The sequence below is a fragment of the Podarcis pityusensis genome (genome assembly GCF_964106645.2).
Source record: "Podarcis pityusensis genome assembly, chromosome: 4".
NCBI classification, from domain to species: Eukaryota; Metazoa; Chordata; class Lepidosauria; order Squamata; family Lacertidae; genus Podarcis; species Podarcis pityusensis.
Genome location: NC_138027.1, coordinates 7131789 through 7154287, shown reverse-complemented (window position 1 = coordinate 7154287; position 22499 = coordinate 7131789). Strand labels below are relative to the sequence as shown.

At 46.7% G+C, this 22499-nt stretch overlaps 1 protein-coding gene across 3 annotated transcripts in view; it reads right to left on the bottom strand.

Moving 5' to 3' along the window:
* Window positions 1–4831: 4831 nt before the first annotated feature.
* RAB6A (RAB6A, member RAS oncogene family) overlaps window positions 4832–22499 on the bottom strand; it is a 60254-nt gene continuing 42586 nt past the window's right edge. The window contains exons 3-9 of one of the 3 annotated variants that reach the window (XM_081002466.1): window positions 22338–22391; window positions 19952–20065; window positions 19786–19891; window positions 14488–14599; window positions 12891–12984; window positions 9284–9350; window positions 4832–6991 (exon numbers count right to left, since the gene is read on the bottom strand). In XM_081002466.1, coding sequence (XP_080858592.1) covers window positions 6927–6991; window positions 9284–9350; window positions 12891–12984; window positions 14488–14599; window positions 19786–19891; window positions 19952–20065; window positions 22338–22391 — 612 coding nt within the window. In that variant the 3' untranslated portion in view covers window positions 4832–6926. The remainder of the gene's footprint in view (window positions 6992–9283; window positions 9351–12890; window positions 12985–14487; window positions 14600–19785; window positions 19892–19951; window positions 20066–22337; window positions 22392–22499) is intronic. The other 2 variants (XM_081002465.1, XM_081002464.1) reach the window with 2 other exon arrangements.

The window sequence follows — 22499 nt, the reverse complement described above, 5'->3', positions numbered from 1 at the left end:
GTCTTTGTTTCCTTTGTGGGGTGTTAACGGAGAAATCCGAGGGCTCCCTTGGACAAAAAACAAGGACACCAGCCAGGAATACCAGAGCAAAACAGCAGCCAGTAGGCTTGGTCTTTATTGAAGACTGTCGCGACAGGACACCCACCTGCCACAAGGTGGAACAAGATGGAAGCACACACAAAAGAAGACCCCAACTTTTATTAGTTACTAATCCCCCAAACTACTAGAACTACATCACAACTACATCATGACTACATCATTGGCACATCACAAAAAGGAGGGGTTGAGGGAGGAGTTGTGGAGTATCTTGTCACCTGGCTGGTTCCTCCTCTCCCCCTCCCCATGAGTCATTTCCAGAGGACAAAAGGGAGCTGGCAGTTTCCTGCCCCCAGAGGGAAGATCTGATCATTGTCCTTTGTTCCAGTCTGTGTTGAATCCACTCCCATATGCAAGCCCTTTGTGACCTTGATGGTCTTCTGTCTAGGACCACCAGGGTTGGCATAGCAACTGGGCAGGGCTCCTGTGTATGTGCTGGTATGCTCAAGGGATTATGGCTGGCCTGTATCAAACCCTCCCCATTTTGTAGTCCTTCCTTCATGGAGTAAAATAAAAGTGGAACAGTGCAAATCCGATGTATGGTTGATTTTCTATGAATTTATAACAGAAGTGTAGCGTATGTCGTGTGTGAGTGTGTGTCGAGTTTGTACAAACTGAATGATTTTTTTTGGGGGGGGGTGCCCTGCGACAGTTGAAAGGGTCTGTGGAGTCCAGCCTTTGATGGGTCTTGGCCAGGGGTCAGCAAACTTTTTCAGCAGGCGGCCGGTCCAATGTCCCTCAGACCTTGTGGGGGGGTGGACTATATTTTTTGGGGGGAAATGAACGAATTCTTATGCCCCACAAATAACCCAGAGATGCGTTTTAAATAAAAGCACACATTCTACTCATGTAAAAACACCAGGCAGGCCCCACAAAAAACCCAGAGATGCATTTTAAATAAAAGGACACATTTTACTCACGTAAAAAACACGCTGATTCCCGGACCATCCGCAGGCCGGGTTTAGAAGGCGATTGGGCCGGATCTGGCCCCTAGTTTGCCTGCCCGTGGTCTTGGCCAACCAGGTGTTTTGGACTACAACTCCCAGAAGCCCTAGCCAGCTTTTGATGCTAGGGCTGATGGGAGAGAATAGCTCTGCTCGCTAGGAGTGATGGGAATCGTAGTTCACAACATCTTAAGGGTGGCTGACTCAAGAACTGGGAGCACCAGCTGGCTTTTCCTTTCTGGTCAGGCTTTCATGCCTTCAGCAAATGCATGCCGGGCACAAGATAAGGGAAGCTTTCACCCTAACAGCAAGAAGGGAGTGCCTGCTCTAACACAGAAATAACTCTGAACTTGATTGTTCTATTTCTAGCAAGCAACCAGCCAGCAGATGTCACTATAGAGACATCTAGCATCTCAGGCCCCCTCCTGGAAAACTGGACTCCCAGATCAAGAAGAGCAGTTATACAATCTGGCAATGTCCTTGACGTAGCAGCACAGTGAGTATGTTTTAGATTGCTGTTATTGTTATACTTATTAGTCTTTTTTTACACAAAAGTGACTCAACAGCACCTATAGCCAAAACCCAGGTGCGGTCCCTGCAAGTTCTGTATCCGTATATGGTACAAATCACAAGTCGGGGCCACGTTCAACCACCCAGCTGCATTATCGAAAGCCAGCAAAAGGATTCCTGCTAGTGCAGCTGGAATTTCTGTTCTCGTGCACCACGCACCTGGTGCCATCCCAAAATCTGCTCCAGATTTAGAGGGCACCGAGGGATGGGAAGAGAGAGATGATGTTGTTGTTGTTTAGTCGTGTCCGACTCTTTGTGACCCCATGGACCGGAGCACGCCAGGCACTCCTGTCTTCATGGATCACTGCCTTGCCATGGCGAAGGGGCTTGAATAACTCAGAGAAGCTATGATCTATGCTGCGCAGGGCCACCCAAGATGGACAGGTCATAGTAGAGTGTTTTGACCAAACGTGATCCACCTGGAGCAGGAACCGGCAAGCCACTCCAGTATCCCTGCCAAGAAAACTCCATGGACAAAGACAACAGGCTTATAAGAGAGAGATAGAACCACAGAATTGTTGGAAGGGACCTCAGAGGCCATCTAGTCCAACCCCCTGCAATGCAGGAATCACAGCTCAAGAATCCCTGGCAGAGGACTCTCCAAACCTCTGCTTGAAAACCTCCACCACCTTCCGAGGGAGACTATTCCGCTGTCAAACGGCTCTTGCTTCCAGAAAGGCCTTCCCAAGGTTGAGTCCGGGAGAAAATTCCATCGCGCACAAGGCAAATTCTCCTTAGCTGTGGAGCTATGTTCAATACAAACCTTACTGGCCTTAAGTTCCATTTCCACTCAAATGCATTTGCACTCTCGTCTTTAGCAATTCTGCTCCCTGGGGAAGAGAGGTGGCGATGGAAAGCAGAGAGAAGGCCTCGGGCTGTTGTGGGTTACTGGCAATCTTCCTTTCTCCTGGAAGAGAACACACACAACCCGGGCTCCCACTGGCAAAAGCTCCCCGTCTCCCTATGAATTGGATAGGGCAGGGGTCGGCAAACTAAGGCCCGTGGGCCGGATCAGGCCCAATTGCCCTCTGGATCTGGCCTGTGGACAGTCCTGGAATCACTGCTTGGATTGATCGGCGTGATCGGGCTGCGCAATTATTTTTTTTGCAATTCTTTTCGGGCGCCATGCCCCCCGACACACACACGTCGCGGCGGCGCCTCCTCCTGGCTTCTCCCCGCCCTGCAGAGGAAGGGAGCTGAGCTTTCATTGGTGCCAGCAGCCAGCCAATCCAAAGCCTCGCCGTCCGCAGGCCTCTTCGCCCGTGGCCGCGCTGTGGGCATCGTGACTGGCGTGATAGTGATGGCGTCATGGGGCTTCGGCTGGAGCTTGGCATGCCTGCTGGCCCCGTGATGGGCGCCTGGGAAAGCTGGCCCAGAAAGGAGAGGCGCCACCACCACTGCTGGCTCCCAACCGCAGGCAGAGTGGCGGAGGTGGTAGGAAATTAATTTAATGATAATAATAATAATTTATTATTTATACCCCACCCATCTGGTTGGGTTTCCCCAGCCACTCTGGGCGGCTTTCAACAGAATATTAAAATTGTTGTTGTTTAGCCGTTTAGTAATAGTCTATTAAACATTAAAAGCTACCCTAAACAGGGCTGCCTTCAGATGTCTTCTAAAAGTCAGATAGTTGTTTATTTCCTTGACATTTGATGGGAGGACGCTCCACAGGGCCGGCGCCACTACTGAGAAGGCTCTCTGCCTGGTTCCCTGTAACGTGGCTTCTCGTAGCGAGGGAACCGCCAGAAGGCCCTCGGATCTGGACCTCTGTGTCTGGGCTGGACGATGGGCGTGGCGACGCTCCTTCAGGTATACTGGGCTGAGGCTGTTTAGGGCTTTCAAGGTCAGCACCAACACTGGGAGGGGAGGAGCTGGGGGAGAGAGTGCGCGCGCAGTCCGGCCCACCAAAAGGTCCGAGGGGCGGTGAACCAGCCCCCTCCTTTAAAAGTTTGCTGACCCCTGGGATAGCGTTTTCCCCGTATTTGAGGGAGGTCATTGGCGCCTTTGCAACCAGTCCCAATAAAGATCTGAGATTCCTTTGCTTGGCCAACGCACCAAACCCAAAGAGTGAAAAGCACTGCAGAAATTGGCCTCAGCTACATGCCACCCGAACTGGCCCTCCCCACCCTCCTAACACCATTATACCTACAAGGAGGAACGCTAGAGGCCAGGAAGGAAGGCTGGGAGACTGGGACCGTAGCAGCAGCATAGCTGTCAGCTTACAGATTTGAAAATAAGGGACCATCAGCCTCGAAAATAAGGGATCAGCAGCCAAAATAAGGGATTTTAGTTAACCAGCTGAAATACAAAGTTAAAAGGGACCAGATACCGGTAATTTGGGAGAGCAGCGCCGGTTTTTAGCCCTTCGTTTCCAGAGGTTGCTGCTCAAGACACCAGCCGATGAAACACTGCAATTAAATAACTACAAGCAGCAACCACTTTTCGCGCAAAACGAAGTCCAAGCTACGAAGATGCTGCTGCAGTTCTGTATCTTTTCTCTCGTGCTACATCTGCAGCTCTCAGTTCCATCAGGCGGGGCGGGAGGAAGCGGGGGGGGGGAATGGCGCCCAAAGTAAACCCGCAGATCAGACCATCTATGCTAATCTACCACTACAAATCTAGGGGAGAAGCGCTTGCGGTCCTTCCTCCGCTCTCCCCCTTTATGGCTAGCCCTTGGAACACCTGCCCGCGCCTCCGCCTCCCCCTCCTCTCTCTGAACTGCTTTCTCTATGGTTGCCCTCGCTCTCCTCTCAAGGCTCCTCAGCAATTCATAGGCCATGCCAGGCTGCTCATCTCATCTGGGTCCTTCGGCAGCGCAGCTGCAGTATGGCCTAGCGGGAGCAGCGGCGGCAGCGGTAGGCAGAGGGGAGGCCCCAGGCAGAGACGCTCAGTTCAGTGGCCACAAGGAGGATGGCAGCGGAAGGGCCCGAGACTCCCGCCAGTCCCGGTGGGGAGGGGCTCCCGGGGGCTGAGGCTGGTGAGAGGAGGCCGGAGGGGGGCAGACCGGGCAGCCAAGCAACACAGTTGGAGCCTCCCTCCTCCCTGGCCGGCAGGGAGGGAGGGAGAGGAACTGCTTCCTTTGAAACCTGGGAAATTTAAGGGACATCATCAATAAGGGACAGCAGCGGGACATGGGATAAGGGAGTTTCCCGCCAAATAAGGGACAGTTGACAGCTATGAGAAGTAGCGTAAAATGAGCAGAGGCGAAGGCCTGTCGATTTTAGTGTTTTGATTAGATACTTTATTGGAAGCAAAAAATTCTGTGCATGTTTAAAAAAATCCAACCCGTGTACACATTTTCATTGCTTTAAGAACCCAAGCCACGGAAAACTCAATATTAAAAAGCAGCAAGATGGATCATGTTTTTAATTTTTTTGTGGGTTTTTTTTCTTTTTTTTTCTCTTCGCACACATAGAATACAACAATACAGGAAAAGTAGCCAGGCCTTCCTTCCCTTTCGTTTTTCTTTTCGGGGGGAAAAGAACACATCCACCTGTCGTCGCCATTATTTAAACGCTTGAATTCCAGACATGCTACTTCCAAAAAGAAAAAGGAAAGATAAACCACCTCTTCAATATTGCATTAAAAGCATTTGGGTGTCTTGTTCTGCCCTTGAAACATACGATGACATTGCTGGTATATGCAAAGTTACTGGAAACTCAGGTCAAAGTGATGAATTTGCCATTCCAATTCCACAATGCAGGAACAGAGAGACTTTGCGTGTGCACATCCGAAGCTGGGGTGCTTGGGGAGGGGGCTTCCCCCCCTAAAGTGAGGGGGGGCATTGAAGATAGAGAGGGAGAGCCAGTTCTCCCCATCCTCCCCTATTTTAAACGATCACTTAGAAAAACGGAAACTCCAGAGGCCTTTCCTGGATTGTACCCCTCCCCGGCCGCAAACGCTCCTCCCACAAACAATGTATTTACAGTTGTGTTAACTTACACAGCAACTTCACAATGACTAGTACAGATTAAGAGAGTGCGCTTCTAGAGTGAGCATGTGAATGTGTGTCCCCACTTCCCAGTGTGTTTCTTGGATTAGCTATATCTCGTGACGTTGCCAAAGCTCTAAATAGATTAACAAACACCTCCCCCCCCCACAAAAAAATTACCCTTGAAGACAGTAAAAAAAAAAGCAAAGAAATAAATATTGAAGGTTACCACGGTTAATTGTAGTCCAGTTAAAACGTAATACTAAACAACCAATTATTTAACCAAACTACGCAGGAATAACAAATACACGAGACTCCGAAGACCCAAAATAATAATAAAAAATGCTAAAAACGAAGGCAAAAGTCTGCATAATTTTAAGTTTTGTTTCCATCTTTTGTTCCCTTCCTTTTTCATCTAAGGGACTTTTAAAATCTACTTTTATAAGTACCCCCCTCCCTTTCCAACTCAGGAATAGTCTCTTCTGCTCTGTCTCCTCATCTCCCTCATTATGTATTAACTTTATGTTGGATCTTTAAATGGTTGGCAGCGTAGGTGTCTCTGTTCAGAGACAGATTCACAGCTTGACCAAGTTGTCTATAGTGCCAGAACCTATTTGAAGCCTCTGTGCCTCCCCCATCCTCATTCTGAAGACAGTCCAGCCTAGTGCAGCAACCCCAAAGGTGCACTGCAAGCGGGTTCATTTGTTCTGTGGGGCTCCTATGTAGAGCAAACGGTTTCTAAACCCCGAGAACAGTATCTTGCAACTTTGCCCCTTTACAAAAAGCATCTTATTAGCATTTCAAAAAGGCTACTGTTTAGGGGGGGGGAAATGGCCAGAGGATCTCAACCGAAAAGGCAAAGCAGGCTAGTTTTGGTTTTTTTTGCAAAAGAACAGGCTGAACATCCGAGGACTGCTCCACAGTGCCTGCCTTGGGTGCCAAAGCATTTTTACCCTGCACACTCCTTTTCACCAAATCCAAACGTTCTACTCCCATTTCCACTAATTCTGTAAGTGCAATATTGAAACATTAAAAAATAATAATATTACCAAATTTGTACCTATCTTTCTGGCGGGACTGCTGTTTTCAAAAGAATCACTGAAATACGCTAGGATCGTTTTGGCTCCTTTTTGAAACTTCCTTATAAATAACGAAGACACCGACTTTTCTTTTGTGCTTGTGAAGCTAACAGATCATCTTCACGAGACAAGCAGCAATGATGAACCGCGGCTACGTTACGGATGGGGGGGTGGGGTGGGGTGGGGGTGGGCAAGCCAATAGTCACATTGCTGCCAATGAGTCTGGGGAGGGGAAAGGGGGTGGGGGGGGAGGAAGAAGCAGTGATGGTCTGGAGAAAGGTAAGAGAAAAGCAATACACTATATTAGCATGAACAGCCGCCTTCACTGACTGGCTGCTCCTGAGGCTTTTCAAGTTTGATGTCGATCACTGTTGGGGGAAAGTAGTTAAGGGAAATAAGAGCAGAAAGAGGAAGACAGCCTTCCAGGCTGAAACCGTCTCCCCTCAAGTCTCATTAAATGCCCAAACATTCAGGAAGGACATGTGGCTCACCCCCCACTTCAAAGTTATCCATATGCAGATTGCGTGCTCTTTTTGGTAGCCCTCACTCCTATGGAATAAGCCCTTCCAGAGTCTCTGGCATTGCATTCCCTGCAACCCCTTCCTGCATGAAACATTAATTCCCTACTGGGCGAAAACTGCAGCTCCACCTGCAACTACAGTGGTTGTCGAACGTATTCCGTTCCAGAAGACCGTTCGACTTCTGAAACGTTCGACAACCGAGGCACAAAGTCAATGGAGAAAATTGAAAGGGGAAAAAACACAGCGGAAGCCGTTCGACCTCCGAGCCGCATTCGAAAACAGAAGCAATTGCTTCCGGGTTTTCGGCGCTCGAAAACTGAAACGTTAGGCTTCCAAGATGCTCGAAAACCGAGGTACTACTGTATAATACTGCAAGCTGCCCTGCGGTCCTCAGATGAAAGGTGGTATAGAAATTTAAACTACAGCAAGTGCTGGCAACTGTTTTCCAAACAATGGGAATGCCTGGTGAAGTTTGTGATGGTTGTGGAGTCTGCTTGGGAAAGCCACAGGGTCTGAAAAGGTTTTCCTTTTGCTTGTAACCATCAACACTGAGGAGGAATGATGCTTCCGTTGATTTTCAGCAAGTGTTGATTTCCTTGAGGTTTCATCACAGAAAGAAGTATCACCCATCTCCTGAAACTCTGAAAGCCTGGATATCCCTCTCAAGTGTGACTGAGAAGTACCCTTCCGGTTTGCTCTCTTTTCTCCTCCCTCCCCAACCTCTTTTCCTTCTGTGTTGTGTGTTTTAGAGTGTAAGCCTGAGGACAGAATCTACATTATTACTGATCTTTGTAAGTTTGACCTGGGAGGCTTTTTGCAGCCTTTTTGCAGGGGGGGGGGGGACACATCTAATTAGGGGAAAACAAGCTAAAAAGCTTTGTATGCTGTGGGTAATACGACACACATGTGGCAATAGAAGCAAGGACCTTTGAACCTTTGTCTTCCAGCACTGCATGTCGTGTTAACCCACCAGGTCATAAATGCCTCCTTTATCAGTCTGATCAGAACAAACAATTCACACAGCCATGACTAGAACTAACAATTCGGAAGGGCTGGAAGGCGATAAAAGTGGCTATCAATAGCCAGGGCAGAGGAATGACAAGTGAAGTGCCTTTGACCAAAGTTCTCCTTAGTCCATTCAGAAATCCGCTGCTACCTACATTCTAGAAGAGGCACAGTTACAAGTGTACTCTGATCTCGCCTTACTTTAGAAGACTGAACTCTGTCCACTAAAGTTGATGTCTGACATTAACCTATTGGGCAATAACGACGACGTCACTAGGGTTTTTGAGCGAATAAATTCATGAAGGGTTATCATGCCTTTTCTGTTCTGCTATCCTTGTCAGAAAAAAAGCTATATTCGCTGCCTTGTGGGACATCTTCGGGTAAATCCTACACAAATCCAGAGTGCAGTCCCTAAGATGGCATCTGCTTTCCTTTGTACCATCTCAACGGGGGGGGGGGGGCATGTCTTGTCATCTGGGCAGCCCAGGACCTCCAAAAACACTGCCCAGGCGTGCATCCTGGTGAGGGTCACTTCTATGCTACCAAAGCAGTAAAAACATGGGACTCGGCAATCACAAATTACTGGTCTCTGCAGCCACAGCAGACGCTGTGATTCTCCAGTTCGACTTCAACCCCATAGTCCACTCCATAGTCTCTCAAGACAGACGGATGCCAACAACCTTCATCAGGGTCTCAGTGGGACCAGGAAGCGGGTTTTCTTATACTTTCCCCCACAGCCACCTGTGATTGACAACTGAACTAATGGACTTTCCTTCACACCGTACGGCCTAGTCGACCCAATCACTGGGTTTGAGGTCAAGTGGCAATTTCCCTGCAAAGCAAACTGACTCGTGAACTCTGGTTTGGCGGACTTTGGGCTTACCTCAGTTGCTTCAGCTACCTGGCAGGGATCGTTTTCAGTGGGCACACCTGCACCTTGTGCACTGCAATTCCAAGTTAAAATGCTCAACCCAAGCTTCTGATAATCCCCACCTCGAGTCTCTTTTGAAGAGCTCTCTTTTTGTACTTGCTATTCCCCAATTCAGAAGGCTATGCTTTCTTCAATCCCGTGGACCTCGACACCCACTCTCCTTCTTAATCCACAGGCTGCAAATGCTGGGCTGAAAAGGATACTGTCTTCTCTGCTTTTGTCCTGCGTGCTTTCCATCCCAGGCAAGGCAGCAGCCACACGTCGGAAAAGCTAGAAAGGGTGAGGGGGTTGGGGCAGAAGAAAACAGAAGGAGTAAATCAGAAACACAAAAACCAATTCAGGAGGGAGGCATCTGTTGCAATACGTGCAGCTGCACTGGGAAAGGGTCCTGTGCTCAAAGACTCCCAAGGCCACAGACCTGCGATTCTGCACAGGGCAAAATAAAGTCATGCATATCTCCCCCACAACTTACTGTATTGTTCACTCCGTAAGACACACTTTTTCCCTCCTAAAAAGTAAGGGGAAATGTCTGTGCGTCTTACGGAGTGAATGCACTGGACGATAGAGGGATCCCTTGGCTGCCGCTGCAGTCGCAAGCTGAGGGATGCCTCCGCAGCCAGAGCCATGGCTCCCATCCGTCACTTGCTGTGAAACCAGCAGAGCAAGAGCCACTGACACGCTCTGCGCAGCTCTAACTTTTGTTGCTTTAAAGCGAGAGCTGCGAAGAGCGTGTCAGCAGCTCTTGCTCTGCTGGCTTCACAGCGAGGCAGGAGGAGGGACGGACGGGAGCAAGCAAAGCGAGAGCCGCTTACATGGCTTCTGTCCCGCTTTGAACAGCTCTCACTTTGCTTGCCCATCCCTCCTCCCAACTCGCAGTAAAGCAAGCAAAGCACCTTTCCCGGTGTCTCCTCCTCCTCTTCTTGCTCTGGCGTCGCCACGCTTTACAGCGAGGCGGAAGGAGAGATGGGCAAACAAAGTGACAGCTGCACAAAGCGGGACAGAAGCCATGTACGCGGCTCTCACTTTGCTTGCTTTAAAGCAAGAAAAGCGAGAGCCGCTTACACGCTCTGCTCAGAATTTTTTTTTCTTCTTGCTTTCTTCCTCTAAAAACTAGGTGCGTCTTATGATCGGGTGCATCTTATGGAGGGGAAAATACGGTATCTTTTTTGCATCCAGACAAAAAGAGGTGCCTAGAACATACCATCATGATGAAACTTAAGTGCACCTCCTTCTCAACGGGAGAGGTGGGCAACTGCTCATCAGTGAATTCAAGACAATTTTGTTTAACCAGGAAGTTGCTCTAAAGGTCAAGATGTCCTCAGGATGCAAGTAACTGGGCATTTCAGGGCAGTGCTAATACAGACACGCATAACCAGGGGTGGGCAGCACAGAGCTTCCTGGGCAACACCCATATTTCAAAACTCAGTTTTCAAAAAACAAGATGAGAAAGCTTCAACCTCTCATCAAAGAGGCCATCAAAAGAACAATGTTTGAAAGCAGCAAACCACCTCACCACTAGGATTCCCAAATCTTTCACCCCCAAGCTCTTTCCATGCGCAGCTTCTACTCTGGTTAATGGCCTGTAGCATCTCAATCTGCGCTCTGAGGTTTGGCCCAATATTCCATTTCATGGGATTATTCTTGCTCTGGGGAAAACCAGTGGGTCCTCTGTTCACCATGGTTAATCATACTGAGTAATCCAAGGGTGGTGGGGAATACTGAAAAGGCCTGAACACACCTTGGTCTGCATCTTCCTATGCTCATCCCAACGTCACAGCTTCCGCTGCCTGCCTGAACAAAGGACTCCAAGGCCCTGGCGGTGTGTTTAAGTGATTATATTACCCCTAGCTCCTTTCTCCTGCTGACTGTGCTAGAGGGCTCCCCTTTGCAGTATTTAAAGACCATACTTTTCTCTTTAGGAAATATTTTTTAAAAACGGAGTCACTTGACAGAAACCAATTGGATTACTGCATTTAAATCCAGCTGCTGACAACAGGCGTTTTAAAATACAGTAATCACTTCTTTATATTTAAGCTGGGAACAAAATTATGCCCTGAGCAAGGTTGTCCACCAAAATTACCAAACTAAAGAGAGGGAATTGGCAAGCAAGTCAAGTCAAAGTGGATTTACCAGTCGGAGCATGCAAGAATAAATCCAATTAGGGAAACGTTACAAAAAGCCAGAAAGCTGCATAAGGAATTCGCGGTCTTCACACTCCAATGTTCCTTTCCTAATGTTTAGTGCCTATTTTATTTGTCTCCTAGGGCTACGGATTTCTATGCAGCACAAAGCAATGCCACTGTAGCAGGACAGAAGTGCAGCCTCATCTTTCAACATGAACCTGGACATCATTTAGTGTTGCATCCTCTGTCAATATCCAAAAAAACAGGGTCCTGCCTCCCCAGCTTTTCAACAGATCTCCCAACCCAGGTTTCCCCAAGACTTGCAGCAGGTATAGGGGGTAGGCTTGCAACCCTTTCTTGGCAACTGTGAGATCTTTGAACCAATAAACCCTTGGGAAGTCAGGTTCCATCCCAAGGGGACACAAGGCATGCAAGCACACCCAGCCCAGCACATATACCTACCAAAACTCCAGAAGAATTATGTACAGTGGTACCTTGGTTCTCAAACGCCTTGGTACTCAAGCAACTTGGAAGCCAAACACTGCAAACCCGGGAGTAAGTGTTCCGGTTTGCAAACTTTTTTCAGAAGCCGAACATGATCTGTTTTGAGTGTTACACTTCCATTTTGAGTGTTACGCTGAGGTCTGTCTGTTTTTGCTATTTGTTTTGCATTTTTGTTTCTGCGGCTGTGTGTGTGTGTGTGTGTAAGCCAGTTCAGCTACTGATTGTGTGACTGCAGTACATTTTTTATTGCTTTCATTTTATGGATCAATGGTCTCGTTAGATAGCAAAATTCATGTTAAATTGCTGTTTTAGGGGTTGTTTTTAAAAGTCTGGAATGGATTCATCCAATTTGCATTACTTTCTATGGGAAAGCGCACCTTGGTTTTGGAACGCTTTGGTTTTGGAATGGACTTCCGGGACGGATTACGTTTGAGAACCAAGGCACCACTGTATTCAGTTTTATTTTACCTGTTAAGTTTATCTGCCACTCTTAACCCCACCCCAGCCCCAGCCAATAGTCTATGCTAAGGGCCGGGTCATAAGATTCTTTCAGCATACAAGAATTTGGGTGGACCTAACTCTGGCATAGTTGAGCACACTGGGGGAAATAGTTCTTTGACTGTGTTACTGTGGGACGACTGACTACAGTGGTACCTCACAAGACGAATGCCTCGCAAGACAGAAAACTCGCAAAACGAAAGGGTTTTTGGTTTTTTGAGTTGCTTCGCAAGACGATTTTCCCTATGGGCTTGCTTTGCAAGACGGAAACGTCTTGCAAGTTTGTTTCCTTTTTCTTAAAACCATTAATACAGTTGCGACTTGACTTCGAGGAGCAACTCATAGCACGCGGTGTGGTAGCCTTTTTTGAGGTTTTTGAAGACTTTGGTGATTTTTGAAGCTTTTCCAAAACTTTTCCGACACCGTGCTTCACAAGACGAAAAAAACCGCAAGACGAAAAAACTCGCGGAACGAATTAATTTCGTCTTGCGAGGCACCACTGTACAATCCAACAACCAATGAATCCAAAACAGCATTCTGATGAAAGCGGGGAAACTTCTGCAAACTGATCTCAGGTTTTCTAATGTGACTGCAATTATTCGAGCTAAAAACATGACTTTACTCCTTTACTCCAAGAATATACCCCACTCCCCAAAATTTGGGGTGCTGCCTCCCCACCACTTACCTGTTTTACATTGTATCCTGCCTTTGCGCTAGTTTCAATAAACATTACATTCAGCTCTTTGGCTTTCCTCTCCCCTTCTTCAATAGATACTTGCCTGGAGAAAGAGAGAACACGTCGACCAAGATGACATTACAGGCACCTGAAATCTTGACTGACTGCCCACCCATCCTGCAGCCGCCTCAATCCCCAAAAGCATTTACAGAACCGCTACCAGCTTCCACATTCTAGGTGGTCCAAGACATTAACATGAACAAGCAAGACCTGCATTTTTATAGCACTGTCAATGCACTTAAAAAGTAACAAGGCAGACAGCCCCCCGTGCCCTCAATAACTCAAGGATTTAATACTTTTGCAGATTTTTACACAGTTAACAAGGGATGCATATTTCAGGAAGGGTTGAGGACTTGGTGGGCTAAGCCAAAAACTTCAGTGAAGAGGTGGGTCTTTGGAGGAAGACTGGGAGTGACACCAGACCACTCTGAGAGAACAAGGGAGAAAGAGCAAATGTATTTTAAGGGGAGCAGGAAGTTTTGGGTCTCATTTTGGTGACTGAAAAGATGAATCATGTCTCTAGGAATCTTCCTAACTCTCTGGAGGAGGTTTGCCCTCTTCAAGAGCACTCCTTGGAACTGTCAGTTCATATCCCACACCTCTTTTTGGCTGTAAGCGGTACATGAATCATCATCAGTTACCGTATTTTTCGCCCCATAGGATGCACTTTTTCCCCTCTAAAAATGAAGGGGAAATCTGTGTGCGTCCTATGGGGCGAATGCAGGCTTTCACTGAAGCTTGGAGAGCGAGAGGGGTCAGTGCGCACCGACCCCTCTCGCTCTCCAGGCTTCAGGAAGCTATCAGCAAGCCAGGGGAGCCCGCGGGAGTTCCCGCAGGGCTCCCTAGGCTGCGGATAGCAGCCTGCTGCCCGGACCGCGCTGAAGCAGGGCGCCCCGCGCTTCGGGCAGATATCCGCAAGTCTGGGGAGCCCGCGGGAGTTCCCGCAGGGCTCCCTAGGCTGCGGATAGCAGCCTGCTGCCTTGAGCACGGGGCGCCCTCCGGAGGGCGCCCCGTGCTTCGCGCAGGTGTCCGCTAGCCTTGCGAGCCTGGCAGGAGTTGCCGCTGGGCTCGCAAGGCTTGAGGATAGCAGCCTGTTCTGGGGGCTGGGGTCGGGGGAAGCTCGGGCTTCCCCTGCCCCAGCCCCGCGGCTGGGGGGGGGATAATTTTTTTTATTCATTTCTCCCCCAAAAAAGGAGGTGCGTCCTATAGGGCGAAAAATACGGTAACCTCTTAATACCATATGTTTCTCTTGAGATCATCTCTACTGCTCCATTACTTTTCTCCTTTTGCAAACTGACCATCTGAACATCCTAATACTGGGTGGGGTGGGGGAATGAGCATATGAGTTCAAGATGCACTGACGTTATGATTTCCATATTTTCCAGGCTTCAGCTCCTTAGGCCTCCAATTACAACCCTATACCTGTGGAGCTGCATACAGCCCAAGGGCCAAATCATACACCACCCTATACTGTCGCACAGCACAGACTCTCTCAATATAAAAGCCGGTTGGATTGGCCACAACGGCAAGGAATGAGCTGCCTTACCTCTTATCTGCTAGATCTGTTTTGTTCCCTACTAGCATTATGATGACGTCGCTACCTCTTTCCGTTCTGACGTCATCAATCCATTTTGTGGTTTGCTGGAATGAGTTTACATCTAGGAAGGAAAAGTAAACAAGCAGGTGAAAGTCACCTTACAACATTCCCATCACTCTCAAAGCATCTGCGTGTGATGCACCAGGTTGTCATCTGTGTCAGAGGTTAATTAAGATTTTGGTGTGTCAACGACTACAGGCAGGGTGGTGCAGAGATGACGGGTTCTGGATAGGGTCGCCCTCTCATATAGGGAGCAGGTTTGCAGCTTGGGGGCAACTCCTGGATCCAACACTGGAGGATCAGGTCTTTGTCCAGATACAGTTGGTTTGCCAGCTATGCCCCCTTTGGGACAGAAGTGACTTGGCCACTGGACTCCATGCTCTAGTAGTGGTTCTCAAAGGCTGTGGCAGGCTGGGTAATTCCCTGAAGTTTGGACCACAGTGGTAGTCATCTCTTTATTCAAAAAGGGCCTTACGTCCGATCCGGCTAGTTACAGACCAATTAGTTTGCCAGCTGTAATTAGCAAATTATGTGCAAAGCATCTTCACAATAAGCTTGTTGATTGGAGAACTGATGAAGCTATTCTTGCCAAACAGCAAGCAGGATTTAGACAAGGCAGATCCACTATAGAACACTGCTTTGTACTAGCCCATTTTATAGATAAGTATGTTAAGAAACCAGGTGGTGTGCTATACGCAGCTTTCATTGATCTGAAAGCTGCATTTCAGTCAATCTCTCAAATAAGACTGTGGGATAAGTTGAACTCTTCAAGTATAAGGGTGTGGCAGGACAGGAAGGAAAGTGTGGCTGGAAGGTTCAAGGACAATCAAAGGGAAATTTAAACATTTCAGTTTAGCATGGTATAATATAGCATCAAAATATTTATTTATTTATTTGCAGAATGTGGATAGGTATCTTTTCAAAATGAGAGCAAGAGCATCAAGTGATACGGCAAGCTCACGCCTCTCATTGCGTTTGTATACATACTTTCATATGAAAGAGGCTCGTTTATAATTATATTTTGGGAGTGATTCATGTTCTTATGTAGCTGCGTTGTTTTATACGTTCTGGATGTTCCATGATCATATTACAAAGTGTGTTCTATGTTATAACTCAAGCACTGCTAGCGGTTGTTTCTTTTTCTTTTCCAATATATTTCTTATCTATTTTTTAAAAAATGGCCTGGCATGAGAAAATTTCTATTCTGAAAGTGAGTCCCGGAGAAAAAGGTTTGAGAGCCACTGCTCTAGACACTTCTAGATTGGATTATTGCAATGCGCTCTCCATGGGGCTAGCCTTGAAGACTACAGTGGTACCTCGCAAGACGAATGCCTCGCAAAACGAAAAACTCGCAAGACGAAAGAGTTTTTTGTTTTTTGAGTTGCTTCGAATTTCCCTATGGGCTTGCTTCGCAAGACGAAAACGTCTTGCGAGTTTGTTTCCTTTTTCTTAAAACCACTAATACCGTTAAAACCGTGCTTCGCAAGACGAAAAATTCGCAACACGAAAAAACTCGCAGAACGAATTAATTTCGTCTTGCGAGGCACCACTGTACTTCAAAACTTCTTATTTTTTCAAAATGCCATTAATTGTTTCAAAATGGCTGGAGTTCTGTTTAGATCTCACATAATACCCATTTCAAAAGAACTGCGCTGGTTGTCAAGTTTGTCTCTGGGCTCAGTTCAGGGTGCTCATGTGAGCATTTAAAGCTCTAAATGAACTTGGGTCCAAATATTGCAAAGACTTTTTCCTTCCCTACAGACCCTCTTGGAAGTGTGGCTCAGCAGAAGAGGCCCTTTTGGTAGTTCTGCCACCCACAACAGCTGGGGGAAGGGAGGTGGCCTGTGAGCGGGCATCCCCAGCAGCAGCCCCTAAGCCGTGGAAATCTATTCCCACAAGGGTGCATCTGGCAACCTCACTATAAAGTTTTTGGTGAATGCTGAATATTCACCACTTATCCATCACCTTTGACACCTGGGGTCCCACACTATTTCTGTGATTGTAAGTTGTTTTAAATTGTTTTCAGTGCTGCGTTTAAAATGGTTGTACCTCTCCCTGTGACCTTAGGGAGAAGGGTGTGTAAATTATTATTAGTAGTAGTAGCAGAAGTAATATTTTCAGCACATCCAGTGGAAGTGGGCCTGAAGTGACAGAAAAACAACATGTATTATCTCCTAGAAAAGAGCTTCAAACTGCATTACAGTGAACCTCTGTAAAAAGGGGGGAAGGGAAGACCTGGTAGCTCTTCCCACTGCCCCAGTTCAGAGATGGATAACCCTAAGAGAGAATGAATAAAATCTATTTACATGGAGCTTTCTTGGGACATAGGCTAAGAAAGCAAATAGGAGAAAAATAATAGCATGTAGCCATAGCTGAGGTGGATAAAAATGGGGCAGCACTCTGCCTCCTGGGCTATCCAACAGGGCAGGTAACAAGACAGGCTGGCATTCATATGGATGCACAGAGACTATAAACCATATCCTATTACTTACTTAAACTGCGACCTACTCTCCCATTAATACATGCTTGATTCACAGTCTGTGGGCCCCCGATAAAAGAATGGTCACGGACCCCAGCTTTAAAAAAAAGGAATTTGTACTGCCAACTTCTTTATTTGTTAATTTGCATTGTTGAGAAAATTACTCCAGAATAGCTGAGCTATGGAGTTCATACAAATTAAACTGGGCAGAGAACAAAAACAGGAATATTTCTGTATGCTTGTTGTCTGCATGTTTCTTTCGGGGGGGGGGGGAGGAGAAATAACACCAGCCTTTCGGTGTTTCAGCTGCAGAGAGCCTGAACAATTCTTCATCTGACGAGAACTGAGCCCATTCCCCAGTTGTGAGCAAGAGAGGCGCTAAGTGTTAAAACTGCTTCCACTGCAGAGATTTCATTGGCCTACTTCCACCCGGGGTTATCTGAGGCCGACTGCTTCCCTAGACTTAAAAACAGAGGAAGTTCACTCAGCCGACGTGGACTTAAATAGCAACTATTGAGCAAGGAATGGCACGCATGCTCAAGAGTTTGGGGCAGGGGGAGTGATTGCCTGAACAACACTTTGCATCCTAAAATAAATTAATGGAAGAAATAGCTTCCCCCCACGCCCCACTAAAGCCCTTCTTGAGGGTTAGGAAGCGTACCTAAACAAATGAGTTGGGGGGCTTGGAAGAGGAGAAGATGGGGAGATTTCATTCCAAGAAATTTCTTGCGCTGGCTTACCTTAAAAATAATTAACAAACATGAGGTGTTTGTTTTTTAAATTTTCAATAAAGTTTTTTTTTGGGGGGGGATGCCTATCTAAGTATCCAAGCCAAGCATGCCTTGGATGGGCTCAGGTGATTTAGAGCGTGGTGCTGATAATGGCAAGGTTGCAGGTTCGATCCTATATGGGACTACTGCATATTCCTGCATTGCAGGGGATTGAACTAGATCAGGGTGGCCAACTCCAGAGAGACTGCAATCTACTTTCAAAATTAAAATCTGGCAGTGCTCTACCCCCATTTTTTAGGAGTTCAGGTCAAAGTTGTTGAGCTTTTTGGGGGGAGGGGAAATAGGGAGGGGGGAACAGAAGCAGCCACTAACTTTACAATCACCAGCCAGATGACAGCAGCCCCCGTTTCTAAACTCCAGCTTCCCTTCTGTAACAATAGAGGCCAGCGCAAGGAGAGGGGCCGGAGCCAGAAGGGATTGACCAGTAGATCGCGATCGATGTGTTGGACATCCCTGGACTAGATCTTGGGTAGGCAAACTAAGGCCTGTGGACTGGATGCGGCCCAATCGCCTTCTCAATCTGGCCCGTGGACAGTCTGGGAATCAGCGTGTTTTTACATGAGTAGAATGTGTCCTTTTATTTAAAATGCATCTCTGTGTTATTTGTGGGGCCTGCCTGGTGTTTTTACATGAGTAGAAGGTGTGCTTTTATTTAAAATGCATCTCTGGGTTATTTGTGGGGCATAGGAATTCGTTCACATTTTTTTTCTTCAAAATATAGTCTGCCCCCCGCACAAGGTCTTGAGGGACAGTGGACCGGCCCCCTGCTGAAAAAAACTGCTGATCTTTGGACTAGATAATCCTCAGGATTCCTTCCAACCCTACAATTTTATGATTCTATAATCAGAACCCAAAGAACTTTAGTTGTAGCCATTCAAGAGAAGTCTGGCTGGTTAAATAACATACATTTTGCTTTTTTTATCTTCGAATGCCAACAATTCTGATTCCATCTGTTTGTTCCACACAGGATGATTTGAGACGAAGCTGCAAAAAGTTTGGTTCTTTTGCAACTTAAGTCATTTTTGTTTTTTTAATTTAAAAAATGCTTTGCTTGTGTTTTTCATTTGTCATGTGAAGATAAGGGGTTTTTTCGGTTTTTTAAAAAATAGTTCTTAAAGATGTACATACCTCGGTTGGAAATGAAAGAGCAAAACTGATTAGGAAAGAAAGAAATGTGGCACATGAGAGGGGTGTGTGTCACAATCCTGGGAGCTCACCCCCAGCTATTAGGAGAAGCGGAGAAGCAATCAGCGGGTGACTTCAGCGGAGAAGCTCAGTTTGAGAATTACAGTTTGCAGAAGCCAAACACATGACAGTGACACCCACAGAACAGCAGATAACTAAGATGGCGATGAGGTCAGCTTGCTTTTCAGGAATTCTGGGCACACAGGGTGGGGTGGGGGAAGAGAAGTGAAAAATGGAACAGAAAAGAGGTAGAGGTTTTGCTTCAAGGGTGAAAACCCTAGAACACCTTTGGGCAAACGTACCACGGTCCACTCAAGAAGAGAATCTTGCAGGTATAATGCTGTGTATAGGAGACAGTGCTTAAAATTTAGAACATCAGGAGTGCCAGGGGTCTCGCTTGTGAAGTCTGGAGGAGCTCCTCTTTGAAGTCCCCAGTGTGCACGTTAATTTTGTGTGGCCAGCAGTGAGGAAATGCTTTCTGCACGTGCTCAAAGACACTTCATCAATGCATATTGCAGGTGCAAGCTCCGGCTAGCTGCAAGGTTCGGCTCGAGTGAATCCAATTCAAAACATGTCCCTACACACAAGACGTTTGAAAAACAATAGAAAGTCTCCCACTTGAAGCTCCAAGCCAGAAAATTTTCATGCCACAATGAGGAACAAGCAGGTGAAGGTGGTATGGCATGCACAGCTAGGCTTGAAGATGTGTGTGTGTATATAGATGTGAGAGAGAAAGAGAAAGAGGGAGGGAGAGCAGAATACCAGAAATGCAGAAATTTCCCCCCCACTCACTTGTGATATCATAAACAACAACTGCAACAGTGGAGTCACGAATGTAGCTAGGAATCAAGCTCCTGAACCGCTCTTGACCTGCTGTGTCCCACAATTGCAACCGTACCTAACGGAAATCAAGTCAAAACAAGCAAGAAAAAAAACAAAGTCAAAGCCAGAGCAAAATATACCTACTTGTGATATCGTAAACTACTACAGCAGCGGCAGAGTCACGGATGTAACTGGGAATGAGGCTACGGAAACGTTCCTGACCCGCAGTATCCCACAGCTGCAACCTGATCTGTGGGATGGGAGAAAATTAAAAAAAAAAGCCAAACTGCCACTAAAAATGAATCAATTTTTGATTGCTTTTTTTTTTTTTTTTTAGAACAAAAAAGCGAAGTAAAAATGATATAAAACTCATGCATGGAAGGAACCGCTTTAGGGTTGCGAGCGGAAGCAGAAGGGCGGGACTTTTCAGCGGCCCGCCCATTCTGGCAGGCAGGGAACAGATTGCGCAGCTGCCAATCATCAGAGGGCAGCGCCAATCTGCAGCTTTCCTTCACAGGCAGTAGAAGTGGGTGTCTTGCTGTAGCTTGCAGGGGAAGGTTTAGAAGCATTCCCTCCACAGAGGGACCCTCTCTTGTGCCAGGGGCACGGTGGCCGAAAGATCAGACCAAATCGGATCTTTCATGAGGAACCAGTGGCTGTCAACAATCAGCTGAGCAGTGATCAAATGGGTTTCATCAGCAAAGCCAATCGCCAGCCAGCGGCCATGTAGAGAGAATCATTTTGGTTAAAAGGAGCGTGTCAAAACACAAACAAACCAGCATTTATGGCGGGCATTCACATAAAGCGATCTGACAATACCCCAGAAAGGACACATCGGGGCTTGGGACAGTGAGAAGCCTAGGATCATCAGGGGCACCCACACTGCTGGACGCTGGTCTAGTGCTACAAGTAAATTCCATTTAGATTCCATGAACATCATCCCTGCCAATACATTTCCTAATACAGCAGCCTGGGGAAAAGCAACTGCCATGTTAAGAGATGGAACCAAGAGGTGGCAAACAGTGGGGTTGCCTTTTAACTTTGTAGTATCTGAGAGCAGGCAAGCTCCCCTGCTTTTTGGTTAAAACGTTTTTGTTCTCGTGGGTCCTTGGGTACCGGGAGAGTATCACTGCTGTTTCACTCTCAGATGTGAGAGGCAATTTTGTGCTGGTCGAAGTACTGCTTAACAAACTTCGTTATTAAGTTATGTGTCTGGCATTATTTATTATGCACAGCATCCTGCATCCTTTGGGTGAAGGAACAAGAAATAAGTGATATAAACCAACCAACTTGTGAAGCCCAAATCAGCTCGTCTTGTGTTGTATCTGCCTTCTGTTTCCCACTTGAAAGGGGCATGGGTTTGAAGGCACAAAATGTAGCATCTTTGGCTCCATCACAGAAGATGGGTTATAATGAGATAACTAAAAAGGCAATATATATCCGCTGCCTCAGTGTTGTAGCAAGGATTAAAAACAATGTACAATAAAATTAAAAACCGGAAAGCTCTGTGTGTGTGTGTGTGTGTGTGTGTGTGTGTGTGTTTTTTTTAAAGGGACAGCATCCTTTTGTGACAGCCAAATTTGAGCTTCTAAATCAGGCATCCAGCCCCTCTCTTTTATGGCTGTCTGTGATGGTTAGGACCTGTGTTAGGAGGGTGAAGGAACTGCTTTTTAACAGTTCATGTTTTGATATTATGCCTTGAGGCTCTTGAATATAGCAACCAATAAGCTTAAGAAATAAATAATACAATAACAATAAAATATTATTCCTTACAAGCAGCTCTGATTGCTTGGGTTGAAGAAAGAGCAGCAGATATTGCAAATAAAGAAAAACAGATGTAGGGAGAAGAGGACCACTTTTCCACTATGTTCAGTGACAGATCTGGAAAATGCAAACGTCTGCATCCTCCTGGCTCAGCAGTGGGGAAGCTGTGGGGCTTCCAGATGTTGCTGGATTACAACTCCCATCATCCCTGGACATGGACATGCTACCCAATGATGGGAACTGGAGTCCAACATCTGGAGGTCACAGGTTCCCCCTCCCTGTCTCAGCCCAAGAACAGACTATCCAATAAAGAAGAACCACCTTACTTATTCTGCATCTCTAATTATGGTAGTAAGGCAGCTTTTGCTCACTGTGTTAATTGCTAGCTGGCTTAAACGAGTTTATCTGCAAAGCAAACAAAAAGCCAATCTGTAGAAAAATGCCCCATAAAATCTACAAGTGTTCCACTGAGATCTAGGTTTGTGTTTTCACATAAAGTCTGTTCTACAGCAGTGTAATCTAATTGTAAGCCCCCAAATGCACATTGAACCATACATTTTTCAAGCCAGTGTAGACATGACGTATGGCACTCTGAAGAGTTTGCACTGACAGGGACAGAGGTAGCATCTCCAGCCATGACCCAATACAGACATGGTTGGAACGCGAGGCTGCTCTCGCATTTGGACCTAAGTTCCATTTAGATTGCGAATGTGCTTCCTGGACTAGAGTAGTCCAGTTACTACAAAAGTCTTACTCACTGTGCGATCTTCCAGGTACATGGTTTTTGATAAGAAGTCAATGCCAATAGTTGCCTGCAAAACAAAGTTTTCATCAGTGAGCAAATACGTTACTTTTTCTTAGGTTGCTTAGGTCGTGTTCCCCAAAACCAAAGATCTACCCTGCCATTTGGAAAGGACAAA